General features: G+C 40.5%; 3 protein-coding genes across 3 annotated transcripts; 1 reads left to right on the top strand and 2 right to left on the bottom strand.

Moving 5' to 3' along the window:
- Positions 1 to 3,067: 3,067 nt before the first annotated feature.
- dcun1d5 (DCN1, defective in cullin neddylation 1, domain containing 5) lies at positions 3,068 to 7,848 on the bottom strand. The gene is made up of 11 exons (XM_080844212.1): positions 7,735 to 7,848; positions 5,949 to 6,005; positions 5,749 to 5,791; positions 5,542 to 5,650; positions 5,171 to 5,262; positions 4,975 to 5,045; positions 4,593 to 4,684; positions 4,386 to 4,494; positions 4,133 to 4,237; positions 3,868 to 3,970; positions 3,068 to 3,540 (listed from the first exon to the last, which is right to left on the bottom strand). The coding sequence occupies exons 4-11, from the start codon at positions 5,610 to 5,612 to the stop codon at positions 3,485 to 3,487; spliced, it is 699 nt and encodes a 232-aa protein (XP_080700338.1). The 5' UTR covers positions 5,613 to 5,650; positions 5,749 to 5,791; positions 5,949 to 6,005; positions 7,735 to 7,848; the 3' UTR covers positions 3,068 to 3,484.
- Positions 7,849 to 8,776: 928 nt separating this feature from the next.
- Positions 8,777 to 18,009, bottom strand: eif2a (eukaryotic translation initiation factor 2A). The gene is made up of 14 exons (XM_080844332.1): positions 17,980 to 18,009; positions 17,555 to 17,624; positions 17,351 to 17,422; positions 17,142 to 17,260; positions 16,840 to 16,939; positions 13,515 to 13,597; positions 13,325 to 13,398; positions 13,075 to 13,219; positions 12,831 to 12,947; positions 12,047 to 12,621; positions 11,566 to 11,673; positions 10,566 to 10,685; positions 10,229 to 10,294; positions 8,777 to 9,759 (listed from the first exon to the last, which is right to left on the bottom strand). Exons 1-14 carry the CDS (start codon positions 18,005 to 18,007, stop codon positions 9,694 to 9,696), a joined length of 1,743 nt encoding a protein of 580 aa, XP_080700458.1. The 5' UTR covers positions 18,008 to 18,009; the 3' UTR covers positions 8,777 to 9,693.
- A 478-nt stretch (positions 18,010 to 18,487) lies between these two features.
- serp1 (stress-associated endoplasmic reticulum protein 1) lies at positions 18,488 to 20,573 on the top strand. Its single transcript, XM_080844752.1, has 3 exons — positions 18,488 to 18,639; positions 19,231 to 19,303; positions 19,743 to 20,573. The coding sequence occupies exons 1-3, from the start codon at positions 18,556 to 18,558 to the stop codon at positions 19,781 to 19,783; spliced, it is 198 nt and encodes a 65-aa protein (XP_080700878.1). The 5' UTR covers positions 18,488 to 18,555; the 3' UTR covers positions 19,784 to 20,573.
- The last annotated feature ends 3,571 nt before the right edge of the window (positions 20,574 to 24,144 follow it).

Here is a 24,144-nt window from a genome sequence, read left to right as displayed (position 1 = left end):
AACCATTTGAGTTTGTCAGTGGCAGGAACAAGCCATTTATCTGTTGACTCCAAGGTTCATATAATGTAGAATAGGTCAATATAGGTCAAAATATATTATGTTCCCTAACAGAAAGTTGATTTAAGTTTCAACCAGCTGGGGGAGCTCCATGACACCACGGTGAAGTTTCTCTGGGAGCAGGGAGTCGACCTGCGTCTCCATGGCAACCCCCTTAAATGTGACTGCGGATCTGAGCAGAGGAGCGGGGGTCCTGCGTGGCTGACTGATTGGGTATTGTGCCAGGGGACGTTCGGGTCCCTGCAGGGGGAGAGGGCACCTCTGACGGTCCATACAACAGTCGTCCTTACTGGGGTTCCAGGGAAATCTCTGACGATGCCGTGCAGGGACAATTACAATGGAAGTGAGTCCACCACTAGAGGGCCTGCTTGTCAAATATCTTCACATACTTGTCTTGATTCGATTGCATTTTTTTTGCTTCTATACAGTAGAAATAGTCTTGATGGTAGTGTATCATAATGACGGGTCTAAAATCAGTAGCTCTATTGTGTATCTGAAATGAGAACATATACACAACCATGTCTGTTTGGAATTACCCAGAAATGGACTTCCAGGGAAACTCAAATTCTATCAATCAAATCAGGTGCAGAATTAATTGAAAATAGTCAAGACATTGAAAAAGTTAGAAATAATGATTTCTGAAGAAATAACAATTTTGTGGTTGAAAATTTGATTTCATCAAAGAATCCTCCATTTGCAGAAATGACAAACTCTGCAGCATTACAGCTTGACTGCTTCTTCACTAAAGAGGTCTTACATTATTTGGAGCAACTGGGTCTGGGGGCTGTAGAATAAAATTGGCCCTCAAGTGCCGTCTACGAGGTATGGCATGGCATTAAAGTTGTTAAAATGAGGTAATAGCCTTCCTTGGTAAAGATTTCTTCTTCTCTTTACAAAGTCCATACTTTACTAGCAACCAACCCTCAGTCCGTCCCATTTTCTCTACAATACTTGTGAGATGTTGTCAAGCACTCCTCCAGCATCCTTTTACTGCGATCCAAACACCGCAACATGTTCCAACCCAATATTTGTTTCCTTTCGCTAATGTTAGTCTTTTCCTTTCCTTGGCCAGCCTCAGACATGTGATTTTCTTGAAGGCCAACATTCCAGAGCCTCTTTACTTCTGACGACCAGACTAGAGTTTTATTGGTACCAGTTACTCAAGTCAAGGACCTGTAAAGCAGCTGGTGTAGCTTGCCGATTTCTATCTTAGAACAGTTTTACTTTCTTTGAACAATATAATATAATGTATTGAAGCACTTCTGAAGAAAGCTCTTCCTCTTTGAATTTCCTAGACCATAATCAATTCCATAAGTGCTGATACTCAAGAAGCACAAAGGCCAGTTTTATTGCGTCCTTAAAAAGCACAAAGTCGAACACATGTAATAGCAAAAGGGTTTTCTAAGGATGAATCAGTCTTTTTAAACAAGATTATGTAGGATTGCCTAACATAATCTGCCATAGAAACACAGGAGTGATGGTGGCAAAAACTTGGCCTTCCACATCTATGTAGATATTCCATAGTGTATAATCAGCCATTTCAAGCTGTAGTCTACACTATATTTCTGATCAATTTATGTTATTTCAACAACAAAAACAGGGTCATTTCTCAGCAATTCAAAACTGTTTAACATATTCTGATGAACATGATCCATGTGCATATTCTGATGAACAACTAAAACTTCCCCATTCTCACACGCAGGAATGGTTAAGTATTGGAAGACCCCTGTCGGATGGCTGACAAGCCGAAGCTCCTGTGACAGCTACAGAGACATTAAATGCCTCTGCAATGGAAGCTTGACTATACTGAACTTTAGCTGCCAGTACAATGGGCTTTATTACTGCTTCCAAGAGGACAAACAGGAAAGAGTCATCCTCCCATACAGAGTCCTAGCACTGGGCTCCTGTCAGAATCCCATGCCTAAACCAAGGTTGTCCAGAGAAGTTAAGGTTGACACACAAGACACAGTTTCTGATAGTCACTTCACAGCTGCTGTGACATCATCTGTGTTGGTGACCTTTCTTGGAGGGTTTGCCCTCGGCACGTTCAGCAGATCCCATCTCATCAGATGCCTGCGAAATGTAAAGTCACGTTTACAACTACAAGGGGTCGACCACCGCAGAACCTCAGAGGACAACACCGACCAAATTTCCATGAGGACAAGCCCCTCGGGATTCAACAGCTCAAACTTCAGGAACGAGATCTCCCTGGACGATGATGACGCGAGCACATCGCACTCTACTCCCGTCAAAGCTCCAAGGAGCTTCCGCTCGAAGAGGGAGCAGGCAGAGGAAAGCGCACACCAGGAGGAAGGAGACGGCGACGGCCAAGAAGGCTCCAGCAGTGCAGCTCCATCCATGAGAAATCAGGAACCTCCAGGGACAAACCTCCCACCGGACGACCAGGTGCCACCAAGGGCGGCAAGACGGAGCAGAGTGATTAAGCTCTACAACTACGATGAAGAGGGCCATCATTATGGCCACATCAGGGACCCAGAGGGGGACATTGATGGTGCACCGCGGCCAAAGCAGAGGGTACAATCTCTGAACCGCCTTAACGCCATCATGGGCTCCGTGGAGACACCAGACCTTAGCACACACACACATCTGCAAACACAGCACAACCCAGAGTCCGAACTGGGCCAGTCAAGTGAGGAGGGATCAGTTGAAATCTGAGGCTGTGAAAGTGATCCCATTCAACTCTAAATTGTAGTATCTGTAGATTTTGTAGATCTGTAGAATATGCATTTCAGATATTGACAGCAAAAAACGGTTTTGTGTAAATTATAATCATAATTTATGGTGGTAAATACTGATCATAATTAAGGCTGAAATCCTATATCCAATTTTTTTTTTTTACAAAACATTTGATTTAAAAGGTTTCTTGTTAAAAAAGAAAAAAAAAGTTTCTTGTTAATCATGTTACACATGTAATGTACTATCATAATCTCAAGTTGAGACTTTGTACACATCTATTTTGTCTAAATAAATACAATACAATTTCAATAAATACAGACTTTGATACAATTTAATTCTTTATTTTTCCTTTGAAAACACTATAAACAAGGTAAGACTCGAAAAAGGAAAAACAAAATATTACAGAAACAAATAAATTGCCCAGTAGATCTTACAACACTGGCTATGTAACCATTGCAACAATATGCAAGACATACGAAAAATAGTTCCCCCTTTTAGGTTTGTCCTTCTTCCTGTACTGAACTTCTTTTTTCTTTTTAATTAAACACTGAAGAAGTCTCTTAAGAGCATATTTCACTCTCACCTTCCACTGAGACAGAGGAGAGGTGACCCGTGGGAGGTGTGTGTTGTGTGTTTTTACTTAAGTTACTTATTTCGTTTTTTGTCGGAAGAGAGGGAGAACATCCTCCTGTGTGCTTCGTCTCCTCAAATGGCACGCTCCCCTCTTCCGCTATAATGCCGACCGAGCCTTCTGCCACTCCACAAACTCATCCAGCAGCACGGGCCCTAGGGCAAGGTCATGAAAACAGCTGGGTTAAACAGACAATCCAGGCCATCAGAGTAATGGGAAATCTGACAATCTACCAGTGCCTTATCTAATTGCCTGGTTCCGGTCATCTACATGAACATCATATCACTTATAAGGGATGATGGGAAAATCAACTAAAAAGGATATATACTTAAACTTTAGTGATGAATAATCAATATAAAACTTGAAGTAAATAATTTTAGTGTCAGTGATCAAAGGACAGAAGAGAAGGACAAAGGACAGAAGATAAGGACAATACAAGAGAAAAATTCTGATGACTATTATGAAAAGTATCAGACACTCACAGGCTCCGTCCTCATCATAGTTACTGAGGTCAGCATTGACAGTGCGACTGAACTCTAGAACGTTGTACCACTGGTCCTTGTTCATAACTTTATACTTGGATTGCTATGGAACAAAGACAACAGGGATTTTCATCCAATAACACCCTAAAAACAGTCAAACACACACCACAGTAAGTCTGTGCAGTTTCTAATGTGAAAGTGTACTCTTTGAAAAATGCTATTTCCTATGCATGTCTTGCATCACCTGCTGGCAAATACCACATACCTCCAAGAACTGATGAAAGACAGGGAATAAGGGCCACGTCCTTCCTAAGATTAAAGCTAGCATTGATTTTGCTGTGTCCATATCCAGACTTCTCTGGTCTTTGTCCTGCAGAGAGATGAAAAGGACGACGTTCAGTGTTGGTCTCTTTGATACAAAGGCATTCTAAGGCATGCAGCAATAACACAGTTCCCTTACTCATAATCACACCAAATAATTTCTTACAATATATCTATAATGAATAAAGAGTCCTCACCCGAGCAAAATCAAAGGCATATCTGTAGATGTGCCTGAACACTACACTGTCGTTGAGCTGAGACCTTAAATAGTCCAGCTTGCCTTGTACCCTCTCTGTGCAGTCGCATCTGTGATGGAGAGGGAAAAGGATGGGATTAGCACCATGCATTAAGATTACATGTAAACACATACTGATACCTTGATAGGAACAGAGGCAGGCACTTACAGCAGTGAGGTCATCCCCTTTAACCACTCCTCTTTAGTGAAGAAACCCATATTTTCTGCCTCTAGTTTCCAAGCCAACACCAACATTACAATCTGCAAAGGCAATGAGAAATTGTGCACACAAATTAGATGATAATCTGGTTAGAACATATCTATATATAAAATTCATCAATATTTTATGTTATTGTTTTTGCTTATTTTCTTTAACTTAGTTATGTTGGCCACACTGTACATACTAATAATTAATAATAGTAGTTACAGAGAAAGATCTCAAACTACTTCAGTAAAAGAAAGTGATGTCTTACAGTTTGACTTTGGTAGCCAACATGTCTGACAGACTGGTATCATTTCTTCCCTATGTAGAAAAATATCATGGGGCTTACATTTTCCGGCTCCACTCCAATATCTTCACAAAACTTCTCCATTCCCTCTGGTCCCACCACCTCATCTGTACCTAAGAAAGGAATCGATTACGGAATTTTCTTACTATACAAACAAAATTGTAAGACTAAGATGCTTGTTTTAATATAATATTTTGTTGCATGCTTACGTTATTAATGTTTTGCATCTGCAAATTACCTGCATATTCATAAAACCAGGCGAGGCACTTTTTATTGGAGAACTGATCCTCTGGGTTTATCAGTCTACTTGATGTTTGAGTTCTGCAGTAACTAGAGAGAATTGGGGGAAATGTTAAGTAATAATCTAATGACAATTAATGATTTACAGCAAGTGTTCAGCAAGGTAATGGAAAATTCCTTCTAAGCAAGAAAAATAGTTTATTTCTAGAGTTCGCATTGCAATGGCAATGCCCATTCACATACACTCACATGCACACACTTAACCGAATGAAGCAATGCCAATGATAAGGGCCTACTTGCTAACTTTTCTAATGAAGTGTACTGTGCAAAATAGCGTGACCACCATTTTAAAAAGCCAAACAAATTTACCTGGTAATTTTACACTTTCTTAGGCCAGAGTCGTCCGAACCAGAGGACTTTCTCTTCTTTTTCACAGGCATAATGGAGTCACCAAAACGGTTGGCTATTTGTGCTGGATCTAGGAAATTTCGGGAAAACGTAACGGCTCGGTTGACGTCAAGCTTCCAAAGCGTCTCAAGGCAGAGCACAAAATAACATAGACCTGGTTAACCTTACCAATGTATCGACGATCACCGTACCCATTCAAGTCTACCAGGTTCTACAACAAAAAGAAAAGGACGTTACCCAAAATTTGTATGAAAAGAAAACAGGTACAGAAAACATGCACAATGAATGTATCGCCCAAAGCCCTGACAGCTGCAGCGGTCTTTTGTCTACTGCGAACACAGACAGAAAATGCAAAACCATTCACTTACGAGTTGGTCCAGTGTTTGAGATACCTTCTTTATATCAGCCAGTCCGAATAGTTTTTCCTGAAAGAGAACGTCTTATACAATTACATGGCTTGTGCAACATGGGAATTCGTGGTAATGCACCAAAATAGGCGTTTCCTAATGTACAAGATGTTCTTCATTCAAATGGTAAGACAACATCTACTTGCGACAGTAGAACCGACGCATAAAACGTTTTACAACTGTACATTTGACAGTTAGGGCAGCTGTCAATTAACGTACCAGTGATCAGATGATATCCTCAAATCTTACGTTGAGACACAGCTAGCACATGAAATGTTATGATTGGCTAAAGCACACAGGACAAATCAGCTAACATTAATGCCTTGACGTACAAGTGGCGGTGCTGTCAGCGGCCGCGTAACTGCACCCCATACACACATTTATTCTACAACCAAATAAAATATGCACCATGGTTTGAAGCGGTCCTGCAGAATCACGGATGCCTGTCCTTGCCGTGAAGTAGCATTACAGACAACTGCGTCACTAAATGCATTGATGCTAAGCGGGCGACGTGACGCTAGCTTCCTCACCTGCTAGCAAGACATGAAGCTGGAAACTATTCAGCGGGGTACAGACCCTGTATGTCTGTTGGCATTGCTTATTCTTACTTGACATCTATTGTGTATACTTGAAGAGTGTTTTTTGAATGTTCAGTGAAAGAAAACCAGAGGCACAATGTCAATATATTTGACAGAACAACTTAACACAAATGTACTCTATACCAAACATTAGCAACAGCTATATAAACAATCGCCAAATATATCTGTCTATATGTTGGCCTGTCCTTAGTTTATCATAGAAATATAGCTGGCAAGACTGCTATTGACTTAATATTCGCTAGGTAGAAAGTGACGTAAGTTAACTTGGGTAAATAAGTACATTTTCTGATCAATTAAATTGTATGTTAGCTAATGTGGCTAAATTAAGTCACAGCAATTGAGTAAATCATGTGGTTGGTAACATAAACTTCACTGAATCGACATCCTTTTGAGTTTACTCCTAATGTACATTTCTAAGGCTTGGGACCTAATTAATGTCAAATTAATCGTAAGCAACTAACCGCTCAGAGCCTTATACGTATTAACTACATGCTGAATCCTTCCCTTATTACGCTAATGTTCGACAATCTGACGAACAAATGATAACTTCCAAAGCTTTCATGGCCATTTTCTGCAGACTGCAATTACCAATTAGCTTCACAGTAACATCTCACTAGATTGCGTCCTGTTTGATTAATGTTAAGATTACCAAGTCACATCTAACAAGTGAAAACTAAATGTCGATCATAAATCTGCAGGCCTACATCTGACCGACACAATATTAGGTGCCGTAGGTTACGTGCTAGCTAGGCTAACTGTTCACGTAGGTTTTCAGTCACAACTAACATTGGCTAACATCTCTTGCAAACAAATCTGGCCACAGAACCTTTGACGTTAGCTTAATAGCTCACTGTGGTCATTACCTACATATATCATAATAAACAATCTATCGAAACATAGGTGCACATCATTTTATAAGCTGAGGTCTGTACCTACACATCTTAGCCAGGTCAACCTGCTAAAATTGCTTAAAATATATAACGTTAGCTCAACTAGCTAGCTCTGCTAGCTAGCGTTACCTAACCGGTTGGCATGCAACTTATTATTCACTAAAGCTAGCTACTTCATTCATGAATAACGTTTGTATTTTAGTACAGTTTAGTTATAGATGGACAGGGTATCGATATAAGGAAGAGGTATTCTCAAACCTTGAATTTTGTTATGAAAATGTCCTTTTATAAGTATTCACAGAAGTCAGTTCATGGCGAGCGGTTCACTTCAACTGATGTGAAAATAGACAAGCTTGCTAACAACAATGTGAATACAGAATACAACGACATAAGAAATCGTCCGAGTAGTGCATTTCCGGTGTCATATCCGGAGACGTCACAAGCACGCGACACCTCCCTTTCATCTTAAAAAGTATAGCTAGTGATTAGCTGCCAAATGTGAGGACCCTGCCTGATGTGAGTCCGCCAATAGGATGTCTAGAGTCCGCCGCTGCCTGATGTGAGTCCGCATGCGCAAACACAAACGGTTTACGGCAGAAGGCTCAGGAGCAAACTATCCAAGACGTGCATTCTCATACATGGTTTAATATCAACGTATCTGGCTTCTCTTAACGCATAATGTAGGTTCATTTAACGTAGTGTTTTATAATTTTGTCAACGGTTTACAGCATAAGGCTCAGTGTCAACATATGGGGCTATGTTGTATTACTGTTACTAGTAGGCTAATGAATGCACTGCTTTACTAATAATTCAATAAACATGAAGCTTAACATCATAAACCTTGGTGGATTTCAAACGTAAACAAATGCGCCTGTCATTCCACTTCATGCTGTAGCCTACACCACCAGCATTACCTGGCTCGTTGTACTACAATAGTGTCGCAAAGTTTGCGCATGCGGCCTCACATCAGGCAGGTCCTCACATTTGGCAGCTACAATCATTGGCACAGGCGATGCATCTCCATTGACTAATTGCAAAACCATTATGGTTTTAATAGGTGGGTGAATATATTCCTATTTTCTTGCGCACAAGCATTAGTACAAGTGGACTAACTACCGATTGTGTTTTAATTTTAATATATCAAGGCCTATATTGAAATGTAGTTGTAACTGATAGCCCTATTATTTACAGTCTTTATATTAATACAATGTGGCTGTCAAAGACACCGCTATAAATTAACTTACAATAATGGCTACTTCTCCAGTTTGGGGTGAGCTTATTTATTTCAAAATCATCTCTCAAACACATTGCACATTATATGTTGATGATATAGTTTTGAAATCCTTTTCATTAAGTCTAGAATGAAGCACTTTATTCCTTTTTAAAACCTGTTTATGGACTATTGGGTAATGCAGGCTGTCACAGAACAGGAAAATGCCATCCAGCCATGGAAATCAGTTTGTTTTAGCAATCACAAAACAGTTCTAAAACGATTGAAACAATGTATTTCACCTCCAAATATTATTGCATTTAATTTGCTCTCAATTAGGATAATTTAAAACTTTGATAACTAAATACAGAACTACTATGTCTTCCAACAATTGGCCATTAAAACACATCGTACACATCTACTCGGCAGTTTTGACCAAAATAAAATCAATTCAAGAAAAAATTATTAACATAGCTTATGAGTTTGTTATTCATAATGTGCCTCCACCACCCTATTCATATTATTTGCAACACAATGTCTCATGACAAAGCTATAGTAGAGACCATTAATAATACAAAACTAAAGGCTGTTTGGGATCTCAAAATATTTATTTTTTATGTGGATGAAACTCATCCCAATTCATGGGCAACTTACAGCTTAAACAACTTTGGCTGGAAAATACTTTCAGGCAAATTGAAAATCATTATTACCAGCAAGGTTTAAAAAAAAAAAAAAATGGAGTACATTTCAAATGGGTTTAGCGTTACTTGTCAGTTCCGACCATAAGAAAGTACTGCAAAAAAAACAAAAATCACCAGACACCACTGCCCTTATCACCTGTACAGAACATTGCATAGCAATAATGCCTTCAGTGTTATGAATTTGCAAGTAGACCTCAATATGTTAAAGGCAACAGGCTTTGAGCTGCAATGTATATTCCTTAAATTTGTTAATCGATAATGTGACAAAATGGCAAGTTCCTAAAATGACTGATAAATGTCCTTTATTCACAATCCAAGTTCAAGGTCTTCCAGTTCCTTCAACAGCTGTGCTTCCTTTTGCACTTTATCCATCTATGGGGAAAATAAGTAAAATATGAAAACATGCATTATCATAAAAGCTAACAAGGACAGAGGGGAGGTAAACAGAAGAAAAAAAACACACCAGCCTCTGCACCAGACAGTGTCAACTATTTTAGCCGAAACTCACAAGTAAACATAAGACTGTTCAGATGTAGTTTTGCCAGGCCCATTTTTATCAGCTTTCCTAACTGATTTAACTCACTGGTTTCCCTTCAGTTTATCAGATGCAGGCTCTACCTCGGTTTATCAAAGAACCACTGTAAGGAGAGTTGATACTGTGACGTGGGGACTCCCTCACCAAGAATGAATATAGGCCAAGTCAAAATTTATGAAATTACCATTCTATATATCTACTTCTATGAATATTCTGATCCGTCACATTGACTTCGGTAGACATCCTGCATAAATACCGCAACAACAATTGTCAACGGTTCTACTACTATGGCAACTGAACCCTTACCTGATTCTTTTGTAGAGGTTTACCAGATGCTTGTTGTTCCTTTAATTCATCAATGGCCTTCAATTTCTGTAGAAACAAAGCAAGAGAGACAAATGGGTAAAGGAAAAATGAATAATTAAGCCAATAACACTAAATGTGGTGGATCTGTGACAGGAAGTTACTATCAGATTTAAAAAATAGCAACACTGTGAAATCTGGCTTATGATGTTACCCTGGGGTTTTCTTTTAAATCCCAAAAACCACGACGTTAACTTCTCTGGTAACAGCACAATTATTACAAACATGAATAATTTTATACCAATTAAATAAATAATACAGTTGAGTTCCATTTATTCACCTTTTTAACATTTTTTATCTTCTTGTCAAGCTCAGGGTCCCCTGAGGAGACGGCCACAGGAGCAGGATCCGCTAGGGTGGTACTGGGTTCAGGCTCTGTCTGTGGTTCATCAGTCTTTTCCTGCAGTGATCAAACGTAAGAAACAACAGCGATGACCACACAGAAAACACTGGAACAAAGGACCACTACTGACTGAGTTAACAAAGAAAAGGTTGCCGAGTAGAATCTTTAAGGGATCTCTTTCCAAGCCAAAGGCCATGTTCAGGCTGCAGGCAAATCAAATGTATGTCTCAAATCAGATCTTTTGAGACGACTTTCAAGCAGATCGGATTCGAATTTCCTGCAGGAGTTGCTGTGGTAGTAACGGAGGCATCAGTCACTACGATAAATTCCTTCTAGCTTTGCCTGTACAGAAGCCTCCCCCAAAAGTGCCAGCAGTCCATTTATTTCAGCATCTGTCCACCGACTGTTGCACTCCATATTGTCATGTTGACACTCCATAGAGTTGAATCAATCAATGTAAGTTCTTCTGCATTTTTCTTTTCAATATGTAAGTTATTTGGTGCTCTGCTAATAGCTGCATGAATTCCAGCACTCCTGTCACTCAAATTGATGTCGTTGTTTTGCGTTGCGAGTGGCGCAAAAGACACTTTAAAATCCGATTTGAGAAGCTAAAGTGTCCCAGGATGGGACGCATCTGTAGAAATCCGATCCAGTCACAGTTCGAACCACCTCTAAATGTGATTTTTGCTTATCAGATTTTGTGTTTTTTTTTTTTATTGCTGTACAAAAGAAAATCAATCTGGATACAGGAAAAAAAATCAGATTTGGACTGGAAGTCCAAACAAGGCCCAAGAGCCCATGGAGTTTCTAGACAGTACATAATACTCTAATGGAGTGGATATTAAAAAGAAGCGAATGTATTCTGTCTGTACAGTGTATCTTCTGGGACTTGAAAAGTACTATTACACAAAACTACAGTGGTGAGAAGCACAAGTACCTGCTTGGATGCTTTCTTAGCTTCTCGTTTCTTCTGATTCTTTAGCGCTGATTTGGACATTGGCTTTTCCCCTCCAGGCCTCATGCTTTGTGGTGGCTCTTCCTCATGCTGACGAAGAAAAATAGTATTGAAATATACTACCTGTAATATACTGATGGTATGTCTGTGGGGCTTGTTTAGCTTGTGCAGCTTGTAAAGACTATCAGATATTAACCTACTCAATGCGTCTTTCATGGATTACTGAACCCAAACTAAATACATTTGCTTGTTCATTAAGTTAGAAGAATTTTTATAAAAATTCAGGTAACAATAGTTCGATAAGGTCACATTAAAGCTGACTGTCTTTACTGAACACTTGTTCTGACAAATGCTTAAAAGGGTCAGTGATGGGTATTGGTAAAGTAGGTCACTGACAAAATACCAACATGAATCTTAATTAGTGAAGAAAAGCATGAGTCATGGTCACAAACTAGACACTCACCAGTTTGGAGGTAGCAGATACAGGTTTGTTGCGGAGGGCTGGGGGCCGGTATGCTTGCTTCGGCTTAGCCTCTGTGCTCCCCAACTCGCTCTGTGCAGCCTGGTACTTAATCGCCTTCTCCGGGAATATGCCTGCTGGGAAGGGCTGCCACATCACCTCCAACAGCTCTGATCCAGCTGGTGTGTCGTGCTTGTAGAGTACTGTGCCAGTGTAGTGCCACACCTTGTAGCCGTTGCTAACACGCAGTCGAGGGGCACAGGTGGCGGTGACAATGTGCTCCCCATCGGGGCACCAAAAGAAGTGCGTGGAATCGGCAGCCTGCGTCTTTGTCACCTGCTTGTATTTCTTCATGTCCCACACCTCCATGTGACCCTGCAGGTTCCCAAAGCCAGCCAGGACCAGGATGTGGCTCTGAGGACTGTAGTAGACTGCGTTGCGTGGACCTGTGCCGAAGTCGAAGACTGGGTCGCACTTGATGTTGAACACAGTGGCCTTCGCAGGCATAAAGCCGTACACAGCACAGAATTCGTTTGAGTTGGGACTCCATGCGACATCATAGATAGGCCCATTCTTTGCTGCTCAGGGGAGAGACCAAATGTAAGTTAGATCCAGTGTTTACACAATGAACCTCACTTGCAGATATCTAGCATATGTTGACAATTTTTTTTTAATTCTATACCACAGTATTTTGGCAATAATGACAACATTTCTTTACATATTTATGTAAACTGCAAAATACATTTCAATATCACAACATTGAAAGAAAGGGGAAATGAACTCTTACGTAGCTGCACCACAGCACTCTCCCCATTGATGGCCACATAATGTAGGGTTTGCTCTCCGTAGTAGGATGCTCCTGTTTTATCCACCTCTACGCTTGCGGTCACCAGAACAGCAGACCCTAAGAGGAGACATGGAGATAGGTTTACCCTCCATTCCTGGTCATTTTTCTTTGTGAAAACAAGATAATTCAAATACCCATCTTTTGAGTTTAAAAAAGAGAGACAAGAGACACGAGATAAACATACCTTTGTTGTTCCAGAGCATTGACACTCTGTCTGCCTTAAAGAAACTCTTATTGGCCAGAGCAGAGGTTTGCCCCCCAAAGTTTGGGTACTGGTAAAGCCGAACAAAAGAAGGGCCACCCTTGCTTCCAGGGACATAAACAGCAACCTAGAAAAGTAAGTGGATATGTTTAATATTATTTAACATGACAGATAGAAGAAGTCATTCAAATGCAATAGCAAAAAAATATGCATTTTTCAAATTACTACATACTTTGCTGGGCTTACATCCTGGTGACAAAGCAAATTCTGAAACCTTCTGTAAATGAAGTTTGTTGGCAATGGTTTCTGCAAAGAAAAAGACAACGTTTTGACTAGGACAACAATGGGTGGAAAAATAACATCCGCTTCCTCAAGCAATATGATTTGTCATGTCATGACAAAGAATATGAGATACTACTTACCAAAGTCGTTCTCTTCAAAGAAGTGAAGCTCGTTGTTAACATTTCTGACTGCTATACTCTCATCATCAGCCCAGCTTGGACACCTGATGGCATTATTAAGAATCAGAATCAGAAAGGTTTTTACTGCCAAGTAGGTTTTCACCTACCAGGAATTTTCTGTGGTACATTGGTGCAAACAATAAACATTGAGTTATTTTTTTAAACATAGGAAAAACAATATATAAAATATATTTAAAAATGTACAGAATATGTTAAAGGGAAAAATGAAAGAGCTGTGCAGTCTATGCAGGAGTGTGCAAATAAGAGTGTGAGATAAGAGTCTGTGTTTGGGGGCGGGGGTCCCGGGCCTTGTTGATGAGGCCAACCGCAGATGGAAAGAAGCTGCTCTGGTGGCGTGAGTTTTGGCCCTGATGGACCGCAGCTTTCTGCCAGAGGGGAGTGTCACAAGGAGTTTGTGTCCAGGGTGGTAGGGGTTGACCATAATCTTCCCTACACGCCTCAGGGGCCTGGATGCAAACAGGTCCTGGAGAGATGGCAGATTGCAGCCAATCACCTTCTTAGCAGAACGAATAAGACGCTGCAGTCTGTTTTTTGGCCTCTATGATGGAGGTGTAAAAGTTCACCATCATAGCCTTTGGCAGGTGGAACTTCTTCAGCTGCCGCAGGAAGTACATCATCTGAAGCAGGGATTAAAAACGAAATATTTTTCATTTCGTTTCGTTCTGACCAGAAACGTTATTTTTCTGTTCCGTTCCAGTGTTCCTATGCTTCTCTTCATATTACTAACCGGTTAGAACCTTATAAAAGAACGGTTAATAACGTTCTTTTCAAAAATGTCATGGGGGGGGGGGGGTTGTGTGTGCTTACTGTTTGTCATAATGCGGGGGGGGGGGGGGGGGGGGTGCGTGCGTGCTTAATGTTTGTCATTATTCGGGTGCGTGCGTGTAGCCTATAGGTTAAATGCAATGCGCCCGTTCCAACGTCAATCATGGAACAACATTATATCACCTTGCAGTTCAATTTTATTTGTTTCCGTACAAAAGGTTCCTCCTTTCCGACAGTCAGCAACATGAAATCAGGCTGCAGGACCATTTAAACGCAAACATGGCCATGTCTTTCGAACTGAAGTCCGTTCAAAAAAAGGAAAGCAAGAAAATGCAGCAGCTTAAACCCATGGCTATTCAAAACAAAGTGACAACAAACTCAGCCGGTCACATTTAGGCCTACATTCAAATTCGGAGAGCATCTCCAACAAAACCTTCTCCATTACGCACAAAATAAACACAACTCATGTCCATAGCTAGAGGCCTATTAACTCGAGAGCTAGCCTATTTGAAATGAACAACAGATAGCTTACATACCAAATTGCTTATTCAGTTTAAGGAAAAGTATGTCCTCCAAAACATTCTCCTTCAGATTGCTGCGCAAAGGAGACAGGACATATTTGAGAGACGAAAAGGCACGCTCTACACTGACCTTGGTAACGGGCACAGGCAGCACACTCATGGCAAGTTTGGATGGACCTGTTAGGCTACTCGCTAGTGTCAACAGTAGTTTCACTTCAGCCAGGCGGTCTGGGTAACATTTAGCGGGCAGGTAGCCAAGCCCATCACTTCCGGAATAAAACTTTATTTCAAGATTTATTTTAACAGTAATTTTATTTCCACAATATTTCAAGAAAGGTTATTTGGAACGAAAAATAACGTTATTAACCGGTTATTTAAAATTGAAAATATTGTTTTCACTCCGGAACAGCTGAAATTGTTTTTGTTCCCGTTTTCGATTACGTTCCTCACAAAATTTCGTTCTTTACCGGTTTTCGTTTTCGTTCTTTGAACCGTTTCTAATCCCTGATCTGAAGTGCTTTTTTTGGTGAGGGAGATGAGGTTCAATTCCTACTTGTGGTCTGTTGACTGGGTCACTGAGTCACTCAGGGTGATGGGGGTTGGTGGGGCTTGGTTCTTTCAAAAATCTACGACCATCTCCACTGTTTTCAGAGTGTTGAGTTCAAGGTTGTTCTGTCCACACCAGGTCACCAGATGATCAATCTCCCACCTGTAGGCAGACTCATCCCCAGCAGAGATGAGCCCAATGAGGGTGGTGTCGTCCACAAACTTGAGAAGCTTGACGGACTGGTAACTGGAGGTGCAGCTGTTGGTGTACAGGGAAAAGAGTAGAGGGGAAAGAACGCAGCCTTGAGGGGAACCGGTGCCGATGGTCCGGGGGTCAGAGACATGTTTTCCCAGCCTCACGTGCTGCCTCCGGTCAGACAGGAAGTCTGTGACCAACCTGCAGGTGGAGTCAGGCACACTCAGCCGGAGAAGCTTGTCCTGTAGCAGAGCCGGGATGATTGTATTGAAGGCAGAGCCGAAGTCCACAAACAGGATTCTGGCATAGGTTCCTGAGGTGTCCAGGTGCTGGAGGATGGAGTAAAGGTCCATGTTAACTGCATCGTCTACGGACCTCTTAGCTCTGTAGGCAAACTGCAAACTGGCTTTGAGATGACGCAGCACAAAGCGCTCAAATGACTTCTTCACCACAGAGGTCAGGGCAAGGGGTCTGTAGTTATTAAGTCCTGTGGTCTTTGTTTTTTTGGGAACGCGGATGATGGTGGAGGTCTTGAAGCAGGCTGGTATGTGGCATGACTTCAGTGAGGATTAGAAATGTCTGTGAACACCGGAGACAGCTGATCAGCACAGTGCTTCAGGATGGATGGAGAGACAAGAGTCTGGCCCGGTTGCTTTGCAGGGGTACTGTCTCCTGAAGAGTCTGTAGACGTCCCTATCCATAATGGATAGTCGTCGTCACTGTGGTGGGGGAGGAGGGGGGGTGCTCTGAGGTGGGCAGCTGTGGAGAGGCGCAGGCCTCTGCTGTGGTGGGGGATGTGAAGCTGATGAGCTTGAGCTTGTGGGTGGTGTCACAGGGGATGGTATCAGGACTGTCCCGTTGTCTTTCGAAGCGACAGTAAAACTCGTTCAAGTCGTTGGCCAGGCTTGAGTCGTGAGTGGAGTGGGGGGCTCTAGGCTTAAAATTTGTAATCTGCCTAAGCCCTTTCCAGACAGAAGCAAAGTCGTTGGCTGAGAACTGGTGTTGGAGTTTCTCAGAATTAAGATGTAGAAGAAGAAAAGAGCTACAAAATAAATAATATCATGCACAGTTGCCATACCATTATTGGTTCTGTTAGGTATGTGACGTACTCCAAAAACAAAACAATCATGGACTAACACATGTCAGCTATTGGTTTCTGTTGTTGTACAGCATACCACAATACTCAAGTGCAAGTGTCACATATTGAACTCATGAGCATTTGTTTAAATTAACTCACCATCCTTGCATATTTTTCTGATAGAAAGCTTTGATGCACTTCCCAGTCTGTAGGTCCCATAACTGCAGGTTAGGGTCTCCCTGTGGGTTGTCCGGTTTTTCTTAAAATGGAGGCAGTGCATTACATTATTACACATAGACCACAGATCTTACCATAGATAAATAGCTTATGATAATAAACTTGATTTTAAAATATATCCACTCTTGAATTAAATGAAGCTTAGGTCTGATAATTTTGTTCAAATACCATTCAGGCAAGATATCTTTCTGGCATTCTATGGCTTTTCATTTATAGGTACTTACTTGTGTACTGTTGCCATGTGGCTAGCACTTTATTTTGTGGCGAGAACTCCAAACATGATGTCTTGGGAAGATCAAAATCCTGGACAGAGGATCCATCTGAAGTCTTCACAACGCTGACCCTACAAAATGAAAGAAAATGTTGTAAATACTTAAATGACAGAAACACAAAAGTAAACATTCAGCAATAGCGAAATCTGAATATGCCTTACTTGTCACCATTGCACCAGCTGAACAATGACCCATCCTTGCTGAAAGTCACGAATCTACCTGGACGAGTGTCCCTGCAAAAAAAGAAAAATAACCTTGGAATCACTGCCACTACTCTGGAAGCCTCCTGACTTGCATCAGCATGTGTGCATATTCCAGAGAGATGGGCACTGAAAAGAGTATTGGGACTAACTTGGCCGTCATACCTCTGGAAAGCAGAGTATTCCGCACATGTTGGCGGTCCTTGCAGCAAAGACGTCCCGTCCGAACCACGGACTGAAAGGGCGAAATCGTGACACAATTATGGTTATCCCTATACGCTTCTAGGTTTGTACAGTGGCTCACCGAACAGCTTAAGCCATTGTAAATAGCCTGCATATGCAACGATATGGTTCAAATGTCATGGTACTTGTAATGTATGATGGGTATGCATGGTGAGTTATATTTCTAGCTAACTACACACTGACGACCATTGACTTATCAATCGATCAAATAACAGTGGTCTTAACAGCTAATATTGCTTTAAAGTAATTCTCAATCTTTGTGCTGATGTCAAGCCTTGCGAAAAGTTCCCCCACAATAGACATTGACAGTGCCTTTACAGAATTTACTACTAAATGAATTAACGCACCTGCGAGAAGAGGTATGGGAGGCGCCATGATGTAGCGGAAAAGGAATTCTTGGGCGGAAATGCGTAAATAATCACGTGACGTTAACATAAAGGCACACGTATGCATTATAAGTGCTGACGAGTACAGTTAATCAGAGGCAGAACTGATTAAATCAAATATAAACTGTTTGGGTGTTTAGGTAAACATATGTGCAACTGATACTGATACAAAAATAGTTTGGGGAAAAAACAGCCTGCACACCAAATTGGATCATTGGGGTTGATTGTGGGAAGAAAGTTAGGCTCAGACTTTCACATAAATTATATGGATTTTTTTTTGCTAGATAAATGTGTATGGAATGAATAAACATATAACACGTTTTAAAACTTTGGCGGCTGTAAGATCAATGGGTGGAAAGACATCTATTCGCCACGACCACGGAATCGGACAAGTGGGTGGAGCTGAGTTAGGGTGTACGTAGACATCTCTGAGGGAACTTCATCAACTTCATCAATCGAAGCACAAGTCTTCAGAAGCAGCCAGACAGGACTGTCATCTTCCAGATTGTTAAAAAGATCGACACATAACATTGCAATATGGTCGCCAAACAGAGAATACGCATGGCTAACGAGAAACACAGCAAAAACATCACGCTACGGGGAAATGTGGCAAAATCAACGGTAAGGCTTTAAATCTTCGAAAGTGATGTAGTTAGCCAGCTAACGTTAGCTGTTCAATTACCCTATGGTTCATTTCGACCGTCGATAGAAATCGTTATCTGAAAAATTATGGTTTCGTATGCTTTTAGCTTTTACTTAAACACATCCAAACTCAGAAAATGGGTTTGCTTCCCGTTCGAGTAATCTTCAATTATTTTTTACAGCTTCCATTTGAAATGAGTGAACTAGCCTAGCCCTCAATCTCCTAATTTGTGATGTTACTTGTAAATATCCATTTATCTAGGTAGAACACAACTTTTCTTTCAATAAGCATGTTAAAGTTGAATTAATTGTTTCAATTATTTTTTACAGCTTCCATTTGAAATGAGTGAACTAGCCCTAGCCCTCAATCTCCTAATTTGTGATGTTACTTGTAAATATCCATTTATCTAGGTAGAACACAACTTTTCTTTCAATAAGCATGTTAAAGTTGAATGAATTGTAGTTCACTTCACTAAACTGCTACTCTGTTTTTTATACTTAACGCTATCGTTTTCTTTTCGTGTTCCCCTTAAATGTGACGTATTGATTTCTTTTTTTTCTTTTTTACAGAGGGCTGCAGACGAGAAAGTGGCAGTAGGACCATGGCTTCTTGCATTATTCATATTCGTCGTCTGCGGATCAGGTACACAGTTAAGATCGATATATTGTAATGGTTGAAGTAAAGATTTTAAGCAAGTAAATAATTGTATCTGCGGTTTGTGCATACATTTACAAAGGGCAGACAGTGAAACCAACGACAATCATCAGTTTATGTAATTAAGAGGTCTGGTGTGGGTAAACATAGCATGCTCAGGTTAGATCAGTATGACTTCGTTAAAGGATCAAAGTCCAGCTTTACTCTATCTGCTATCTTTTCTCCAACCCTTGATCTTTGTTCATCCTAGGATAGGTTTGATTAACTCAAATTCTAGTAACAGTCTTATGTGGCTGTTGAGCTGGCAGTCTCTGATCTGATTTGAAAATGTGAAATTTAAACATCTGCTTTGGGCTCACTGGATAACCCTGAGCTTTCCTCATTGGTGTCTCATCTTTCTCTGATGTGTGTCTTTTCCTCCCCACAGCAATTTTCCAGATCATCCAAAGCATCAGGATGGGAATGTAGTGTGAAGAGACTCCATTCCACCCCGAGCTCTCAGCTTTCTTCCACCTTTCCGAGATGGTTACTCCTTCCTGGCAAGCCTGAGGATCAATCGTCCATTCCCTCTTACTTTATTTAATCTCTTTTTCCTCTTTTTAAGTGCCAAGATGGGTAACCCTAGTTATCTTTCCCTTGCCCCTTAATTCAATGAGGCATGTCAACTTACTTCAAAAGAAAATACTTGCCGAAGCCATAAGTTATGGGAATTTTGACATTCCATTGCAGGACCAACTTTGCTGCTGAATCTCTAATGACTCAAATCACATGTTTAAAAAAAAAAAAAAAAAAAACACGGCTGAGTATTCAATCTCACCGTGATCGGATTTGTGCTTTTTATCCATTTCTGATCCTTCAGCGAAATTTCTCAAGATTCTCCTCTTTATTTTCAAAGAAGGACTGTATGAGAGATTTTTTTGTGCCTTTCTAGGAATCATGTAATTTGAACGCTGCAACTGTGGTATAGATTAAAAACAGGAGAAACAGTTGATCTGAGTTGTGTTAATCAGGTTACGGTACTGCCCCCAAGTTGAATGTTGTTGCAAGCATGCAGCATCTGACATTATGCACCTTTCTATGGTTCTACAACTTGTATAATACCCATCATGTGGTGGCTGGTGTATTTTAAAATGAAAGTAAGTGAAAGAAAGTCTATGCAATATCTTGAAGGAAATTAGCTACACTGTGTGTGGTAACAGCCAAATAAACATACGCTGTCAGTAAACTCTTCAAAAACAAATAAAAAAATGTAAATTCAGCAGTTGTTTCCTGTCATACATCAAATGTTTTATATTTACAAATCAGAAGTTGTGTTTAATAGGTAAATGTTTTTGTTAATGGTCTGGGAGAGCAGCCCAGTGGACTACCAGGGGAAAATACACAGCAGAGACAAACAAGGAGAATCTGTGTTGTCATGTTCAATCTTAGACCTAGAGATGGGTAGCATTGATCTCAGAATTACGCCAGACCGAAACTGACAGGAAATGATGGATTGTGTTTTTAAACTGAAATCACTGAAAAACATTTATGCCAGATAACCACCAGTAATGGATGACAGAAATGGACAAATTCTCTCTTGAGTTACCGTACTAACTTTACCAGTTGAATGATATGCTGTCTGTGTTATGTCAGAGTATGAGACCTGCCTCCTGTACCTTGTTCTGTGTGTGTTCTTTGTCCAAGAAATGACACTCAGGGCTTTGAGGTGTAGGGTGATAGAGCTGCATTAACACCTAAGATCTTTGTGTCAGTCTGTATTCTTCTGAGCCATCTGGTTACAATTGTCACAATGAGTAGGATGCAGGCTTTTCTTAATTTGCCATTTATTGTAGACACACTGCAAATTAACCCTCAGGAACTTAAATAGGCAAAATGGCATGGACATTTTATGCAACGTACATGGCAAGGGTGGACAAAGAACATTAACACAGGCAGGGAAACACATGAACATTCTAAAATGGAACACTGAACACAAATTCTGACATTCAATCAATGTCACTCCCACTACCAGGCCGCAAAACATATTGAGGAAACTATACACAAATAGGAAAAAAAAACAAAAAAAACAAACTACAAGCAACTATATACAGTGGTGCCCAAAATGTTTAGAACACCTGACATATCTGAAAATATTGACTGAAAATATTTGCCTCCAAAACATGATTTAATTTCATAATGTTCATGAAACATTCTGATGGTTGCTCTGAGCACAACAAATATCAGATTAAGTGAGTCCTACTGTTTTTATCCACTTTTATATTTGGTATGTCCAGCTTTTGCAGCAATTACAGTAGCACATCTCTCTGGCAGTGTCAATATATTTCCAGAGAACACTAATGTTATCCCATGCCTTCTGCAACTCAAGACAAAGGCTTTCCTTTGAATGTACAATAGATCTGTCAAGTTTATTTTCGCACTTGCACCAAATTTGCTCAACAGGGTTGAGGGGGCCAGTCCATCATTTTCAATGTTTCAGCAGATTCCTTTGGTTGCAGGTAGTTCCAGCAATAGTTAGAAGGTTAACGGTCATTGTCCTCTTGGAAAAGATAACAAATATCAACAAATAAGACAACTCCCAGATGGTACTCCATGCCTCACCAGAATGTTGTGGTATACTTTCTTATCAGTGATGCCTTCAATTTCCAATTTCAAAGTCACCTGTTCCTGAGGCTGAAATGGCACCCTACACACCATAATACAATACTACTCCCTGTGTTTAACTTTTGGAAAGAGACTCTCATTTACACTTCAGTTTCTTTTATCTACCTGTCCCCTTTCGGTTCTGGTGTGAATTGGTGGCATCATGGCGGCCTAAAGTGTACTTTCCAGTGCTTGGACTGCATCTCAAGTCCTTGGCTATCCGGCACTAACTCCAGCCAGCATCAAAAGGGCCTTTATTCGAACCCGTTGCTCACTCGTTAGCTCCTTCTTCACCTTAGCCATATTCAAAGGGCAAAATGTGCTTCAAGACTACTTAGAGGCTTTGAATTTATACCAATTGGTGGTGTGGCCTCAGTGACAAAACCATCATGTCACCAATCACTTAATGAGCAGGGTAGGCCTTTTACATTCAAAAGAATCACACAGCTGTGTCGTAAGACTCTATCATCGCCATCAATTTAACCACGATCCCACCTGACAATGATTACAAAAGTAATTTTGCTTCTTCTGTGAAGGAACATGATTGTGTGACGGTAAAATAGGCCTAGCTTGTTTTTTGTAAGGAAAATGACCCAAATCTCCTTATGATGGCTCTATTCTATAGTTTATAGAGCATAATGATGACTTTATAGACATTTCATTCGTTTTATGGGTATTTTAATGGCCAATTCAACAAAAACAACTGAAACCTCTTAAATATGTGTTTTAATAATTGTGGCTTACACAGTGGTGGCCAAAATTATATATATCATATATATATATATTAGGGCCCTGTATATATATATTAGGACACGATAAAACAATTCAAAATTAATGACATGCTTTGTGATTAATTAATATAAATTAATCACATAAATCAGAGGCATTTAAATCTGTCCGATGCAGAATTTGTTCGAAAACTACGGTGCCCTGGAACGATCAATCCCTGAAAATTGCTTAACTCTCAGGGTAACAGACAGCACTACAGCAACACCTAGCGGTGTATAATATCAGGTCACGTCCCCTTGATCTCTATCCCGTGCGTGTTCTCAGAAAACTCCAGTGTTTCTGCACCGTCCTGGCTTTATGAATGGGATACAGAAGGGAAGGGTGTGATTGGATTGACTGTTGAGCTCAAATAATAACTTTTCGCCAGAATTGTGAAAGTGCGAATTGCCTGTAAGGTGTCACAGCTTGCATTGCCTTTGGGTAGCAACTGCGGAGTCGGACCTTTAAGATGCTTCTTGCAAGATTATAATGGCATGTATAATCATTAACTACTGCAATTGTACAGTTTCTAGCCAGCATGCATTGTTCCAAATCAGGCGGTTTTACAATCTACGCAGGATTGCAGTATGTCGAACACATCTCATGGTTCAAAGAGGTATCCAGCTACGTCACTTCCCTCGGAGAATGTTAGTTGTAGTTCATGAAGAGCTGTCAAACCTATGGGCTTTTTGTCAAACATATGGTAGTGTTTGCACTAGCTAATTGCAATATTACACTTAAACCTACGAAAAGCAGGACTTAAAAAACTAGACCCTCGTTTTTTGTTCAGTATTGCTTATTTTGTCAGACATATAACTCAACTGCGCGTCCATTCTTGGGGTAAGAAAAAAAAAAAAAAAGCTCAAGCTAACTAACGTAACCGATAGTCATAGTGCAGCTGACATATAATGTCACTCACATTAAACTCCGTAATTCTGTAAAATGTCAGGTTTATCAGTAAGTGTTGGCTAGTTGAGAGTTTAGATGAGTCATACATCTAGTACTGCTAGTTCTGCTACGACTGTTAGTTAGCCAATAGTTGTTTTGGCTAAGTTTTAGTTAACACTTTAGTCAACGTTAGCTAGCTCTCATGGATGTAATGTCAAGTCACAAGTTAATGCGTTGTTTAAGATCTACAGGTCGACGTGTGACATTTTGTTTGAAGCTAACATTAGTTGTGAAGACCATCAGCACTAATGGAGTTAGCTAACAAGCTAAACTATTCAGATGTGGTAAAATAGCCTTCGGAGTGGGTGTGGTGTATGAGCAACTATCACACTTGTGCTTGCTAACCTATCTGAAGTCACAATCGATATGGGTAGAGTCTGAATGCGGTGGAATTTTATAATCTCTCTCCCTCGTCTTATCCAGTTATTTATTCTCAGACGATTCGGAGCATGCCACCCCTCAGGTCAGGCACA

The sequence above is a fragment of the Sprattus sprattus genome (assembly GCF_963457725.1).
Source record: "Sprattus sprattus genome assembly, chromosome: 9".
In the NCBI taxonomy this organism is placed as follows: Eukaryota; Metazoa; Chordata; class Actinopteri; order Clupeiformes; family Clupeidae; genus Sprattus; species Sprattus sprattus.
Note: the sequence above shows the minus strand (reverse complement) of the source record. Positions and strands in the feature narration are given on the sequence as shown.

What these genes read in the sequence shown, in the direction of transcription:
- dcun1d5 (XM_080844212.1), bottom strand. Translation starts at nt 5,612, where the DNA reads ATGCCTGTGAAAAAGAAGAGAAAGTCCTCTGGTTCGGACGACTCTGGC. An exon ending in TTGGAGTGGAGCCGGAAAAT is followed by an intron (nt 4,685 to 4,974) that starts GTAAGCCCCATG and finishes TTGCCTTTGCAG; the next exon opens with ATTGTAATGTTGGTGTTGGC. An exon ending in AAGGGGATGACCTCACTGCT is followed by an intron (nt 4,495 to 4,592) that starts GTAAGTGCCTGC and finishes TCTCCATCACAG; the next exon opens with ATGCGACTGCACAGAGAGGG.
- eif2a (XM_080844332.1), bottom strand. Translation starts at nt 18,007, where the DNA reads ATGGCGCCTCCCATACCTCTTCTCGCAG. An exon ending in TCCCATACCTCTTCTCGCAG is followed by an intron (nt 17,625 to 17,979) that starts GTGCGTTAATTC and finishes TCGCCCTTTCAG; the next exon opens with TCCGTGGTTCGGACGGGACG. An exon ending in CTTTGAAGAGAACGACTTTG is followed by an intron (nt 13,399 to 13,514) that starts GTAAGTAGTATC and finishes TTTTCTTTGCAG; the next exon opens with AAACCATTGCCAACAAACTT.
- serp1 (XM_080844752.1), top strand. Translation starts at nt 18,556, where the DNA reads ATGGTCGCCAAACAGAGAATACGCATGGCTAACGAGAAACACAGCAAA. An exon ending in GAAATGTGGCAAAATCAACG is followed by an intron (nt 18,640 to 19,230) that starts GTAAGGCTTTAA and finishes TCTTTTTTACAG; the next exon opens with AGGGCTGCAGACGAGAAAGT. An exon ending in ATTCGTCGTCTGCGGATCAG is followed by an intron (nt 19,304 to 19,742) that starts GTACACAGTTAA and finishes TCCTCCCCACAG; the next exon opens with CAATTTTCCAGATCATCCAA.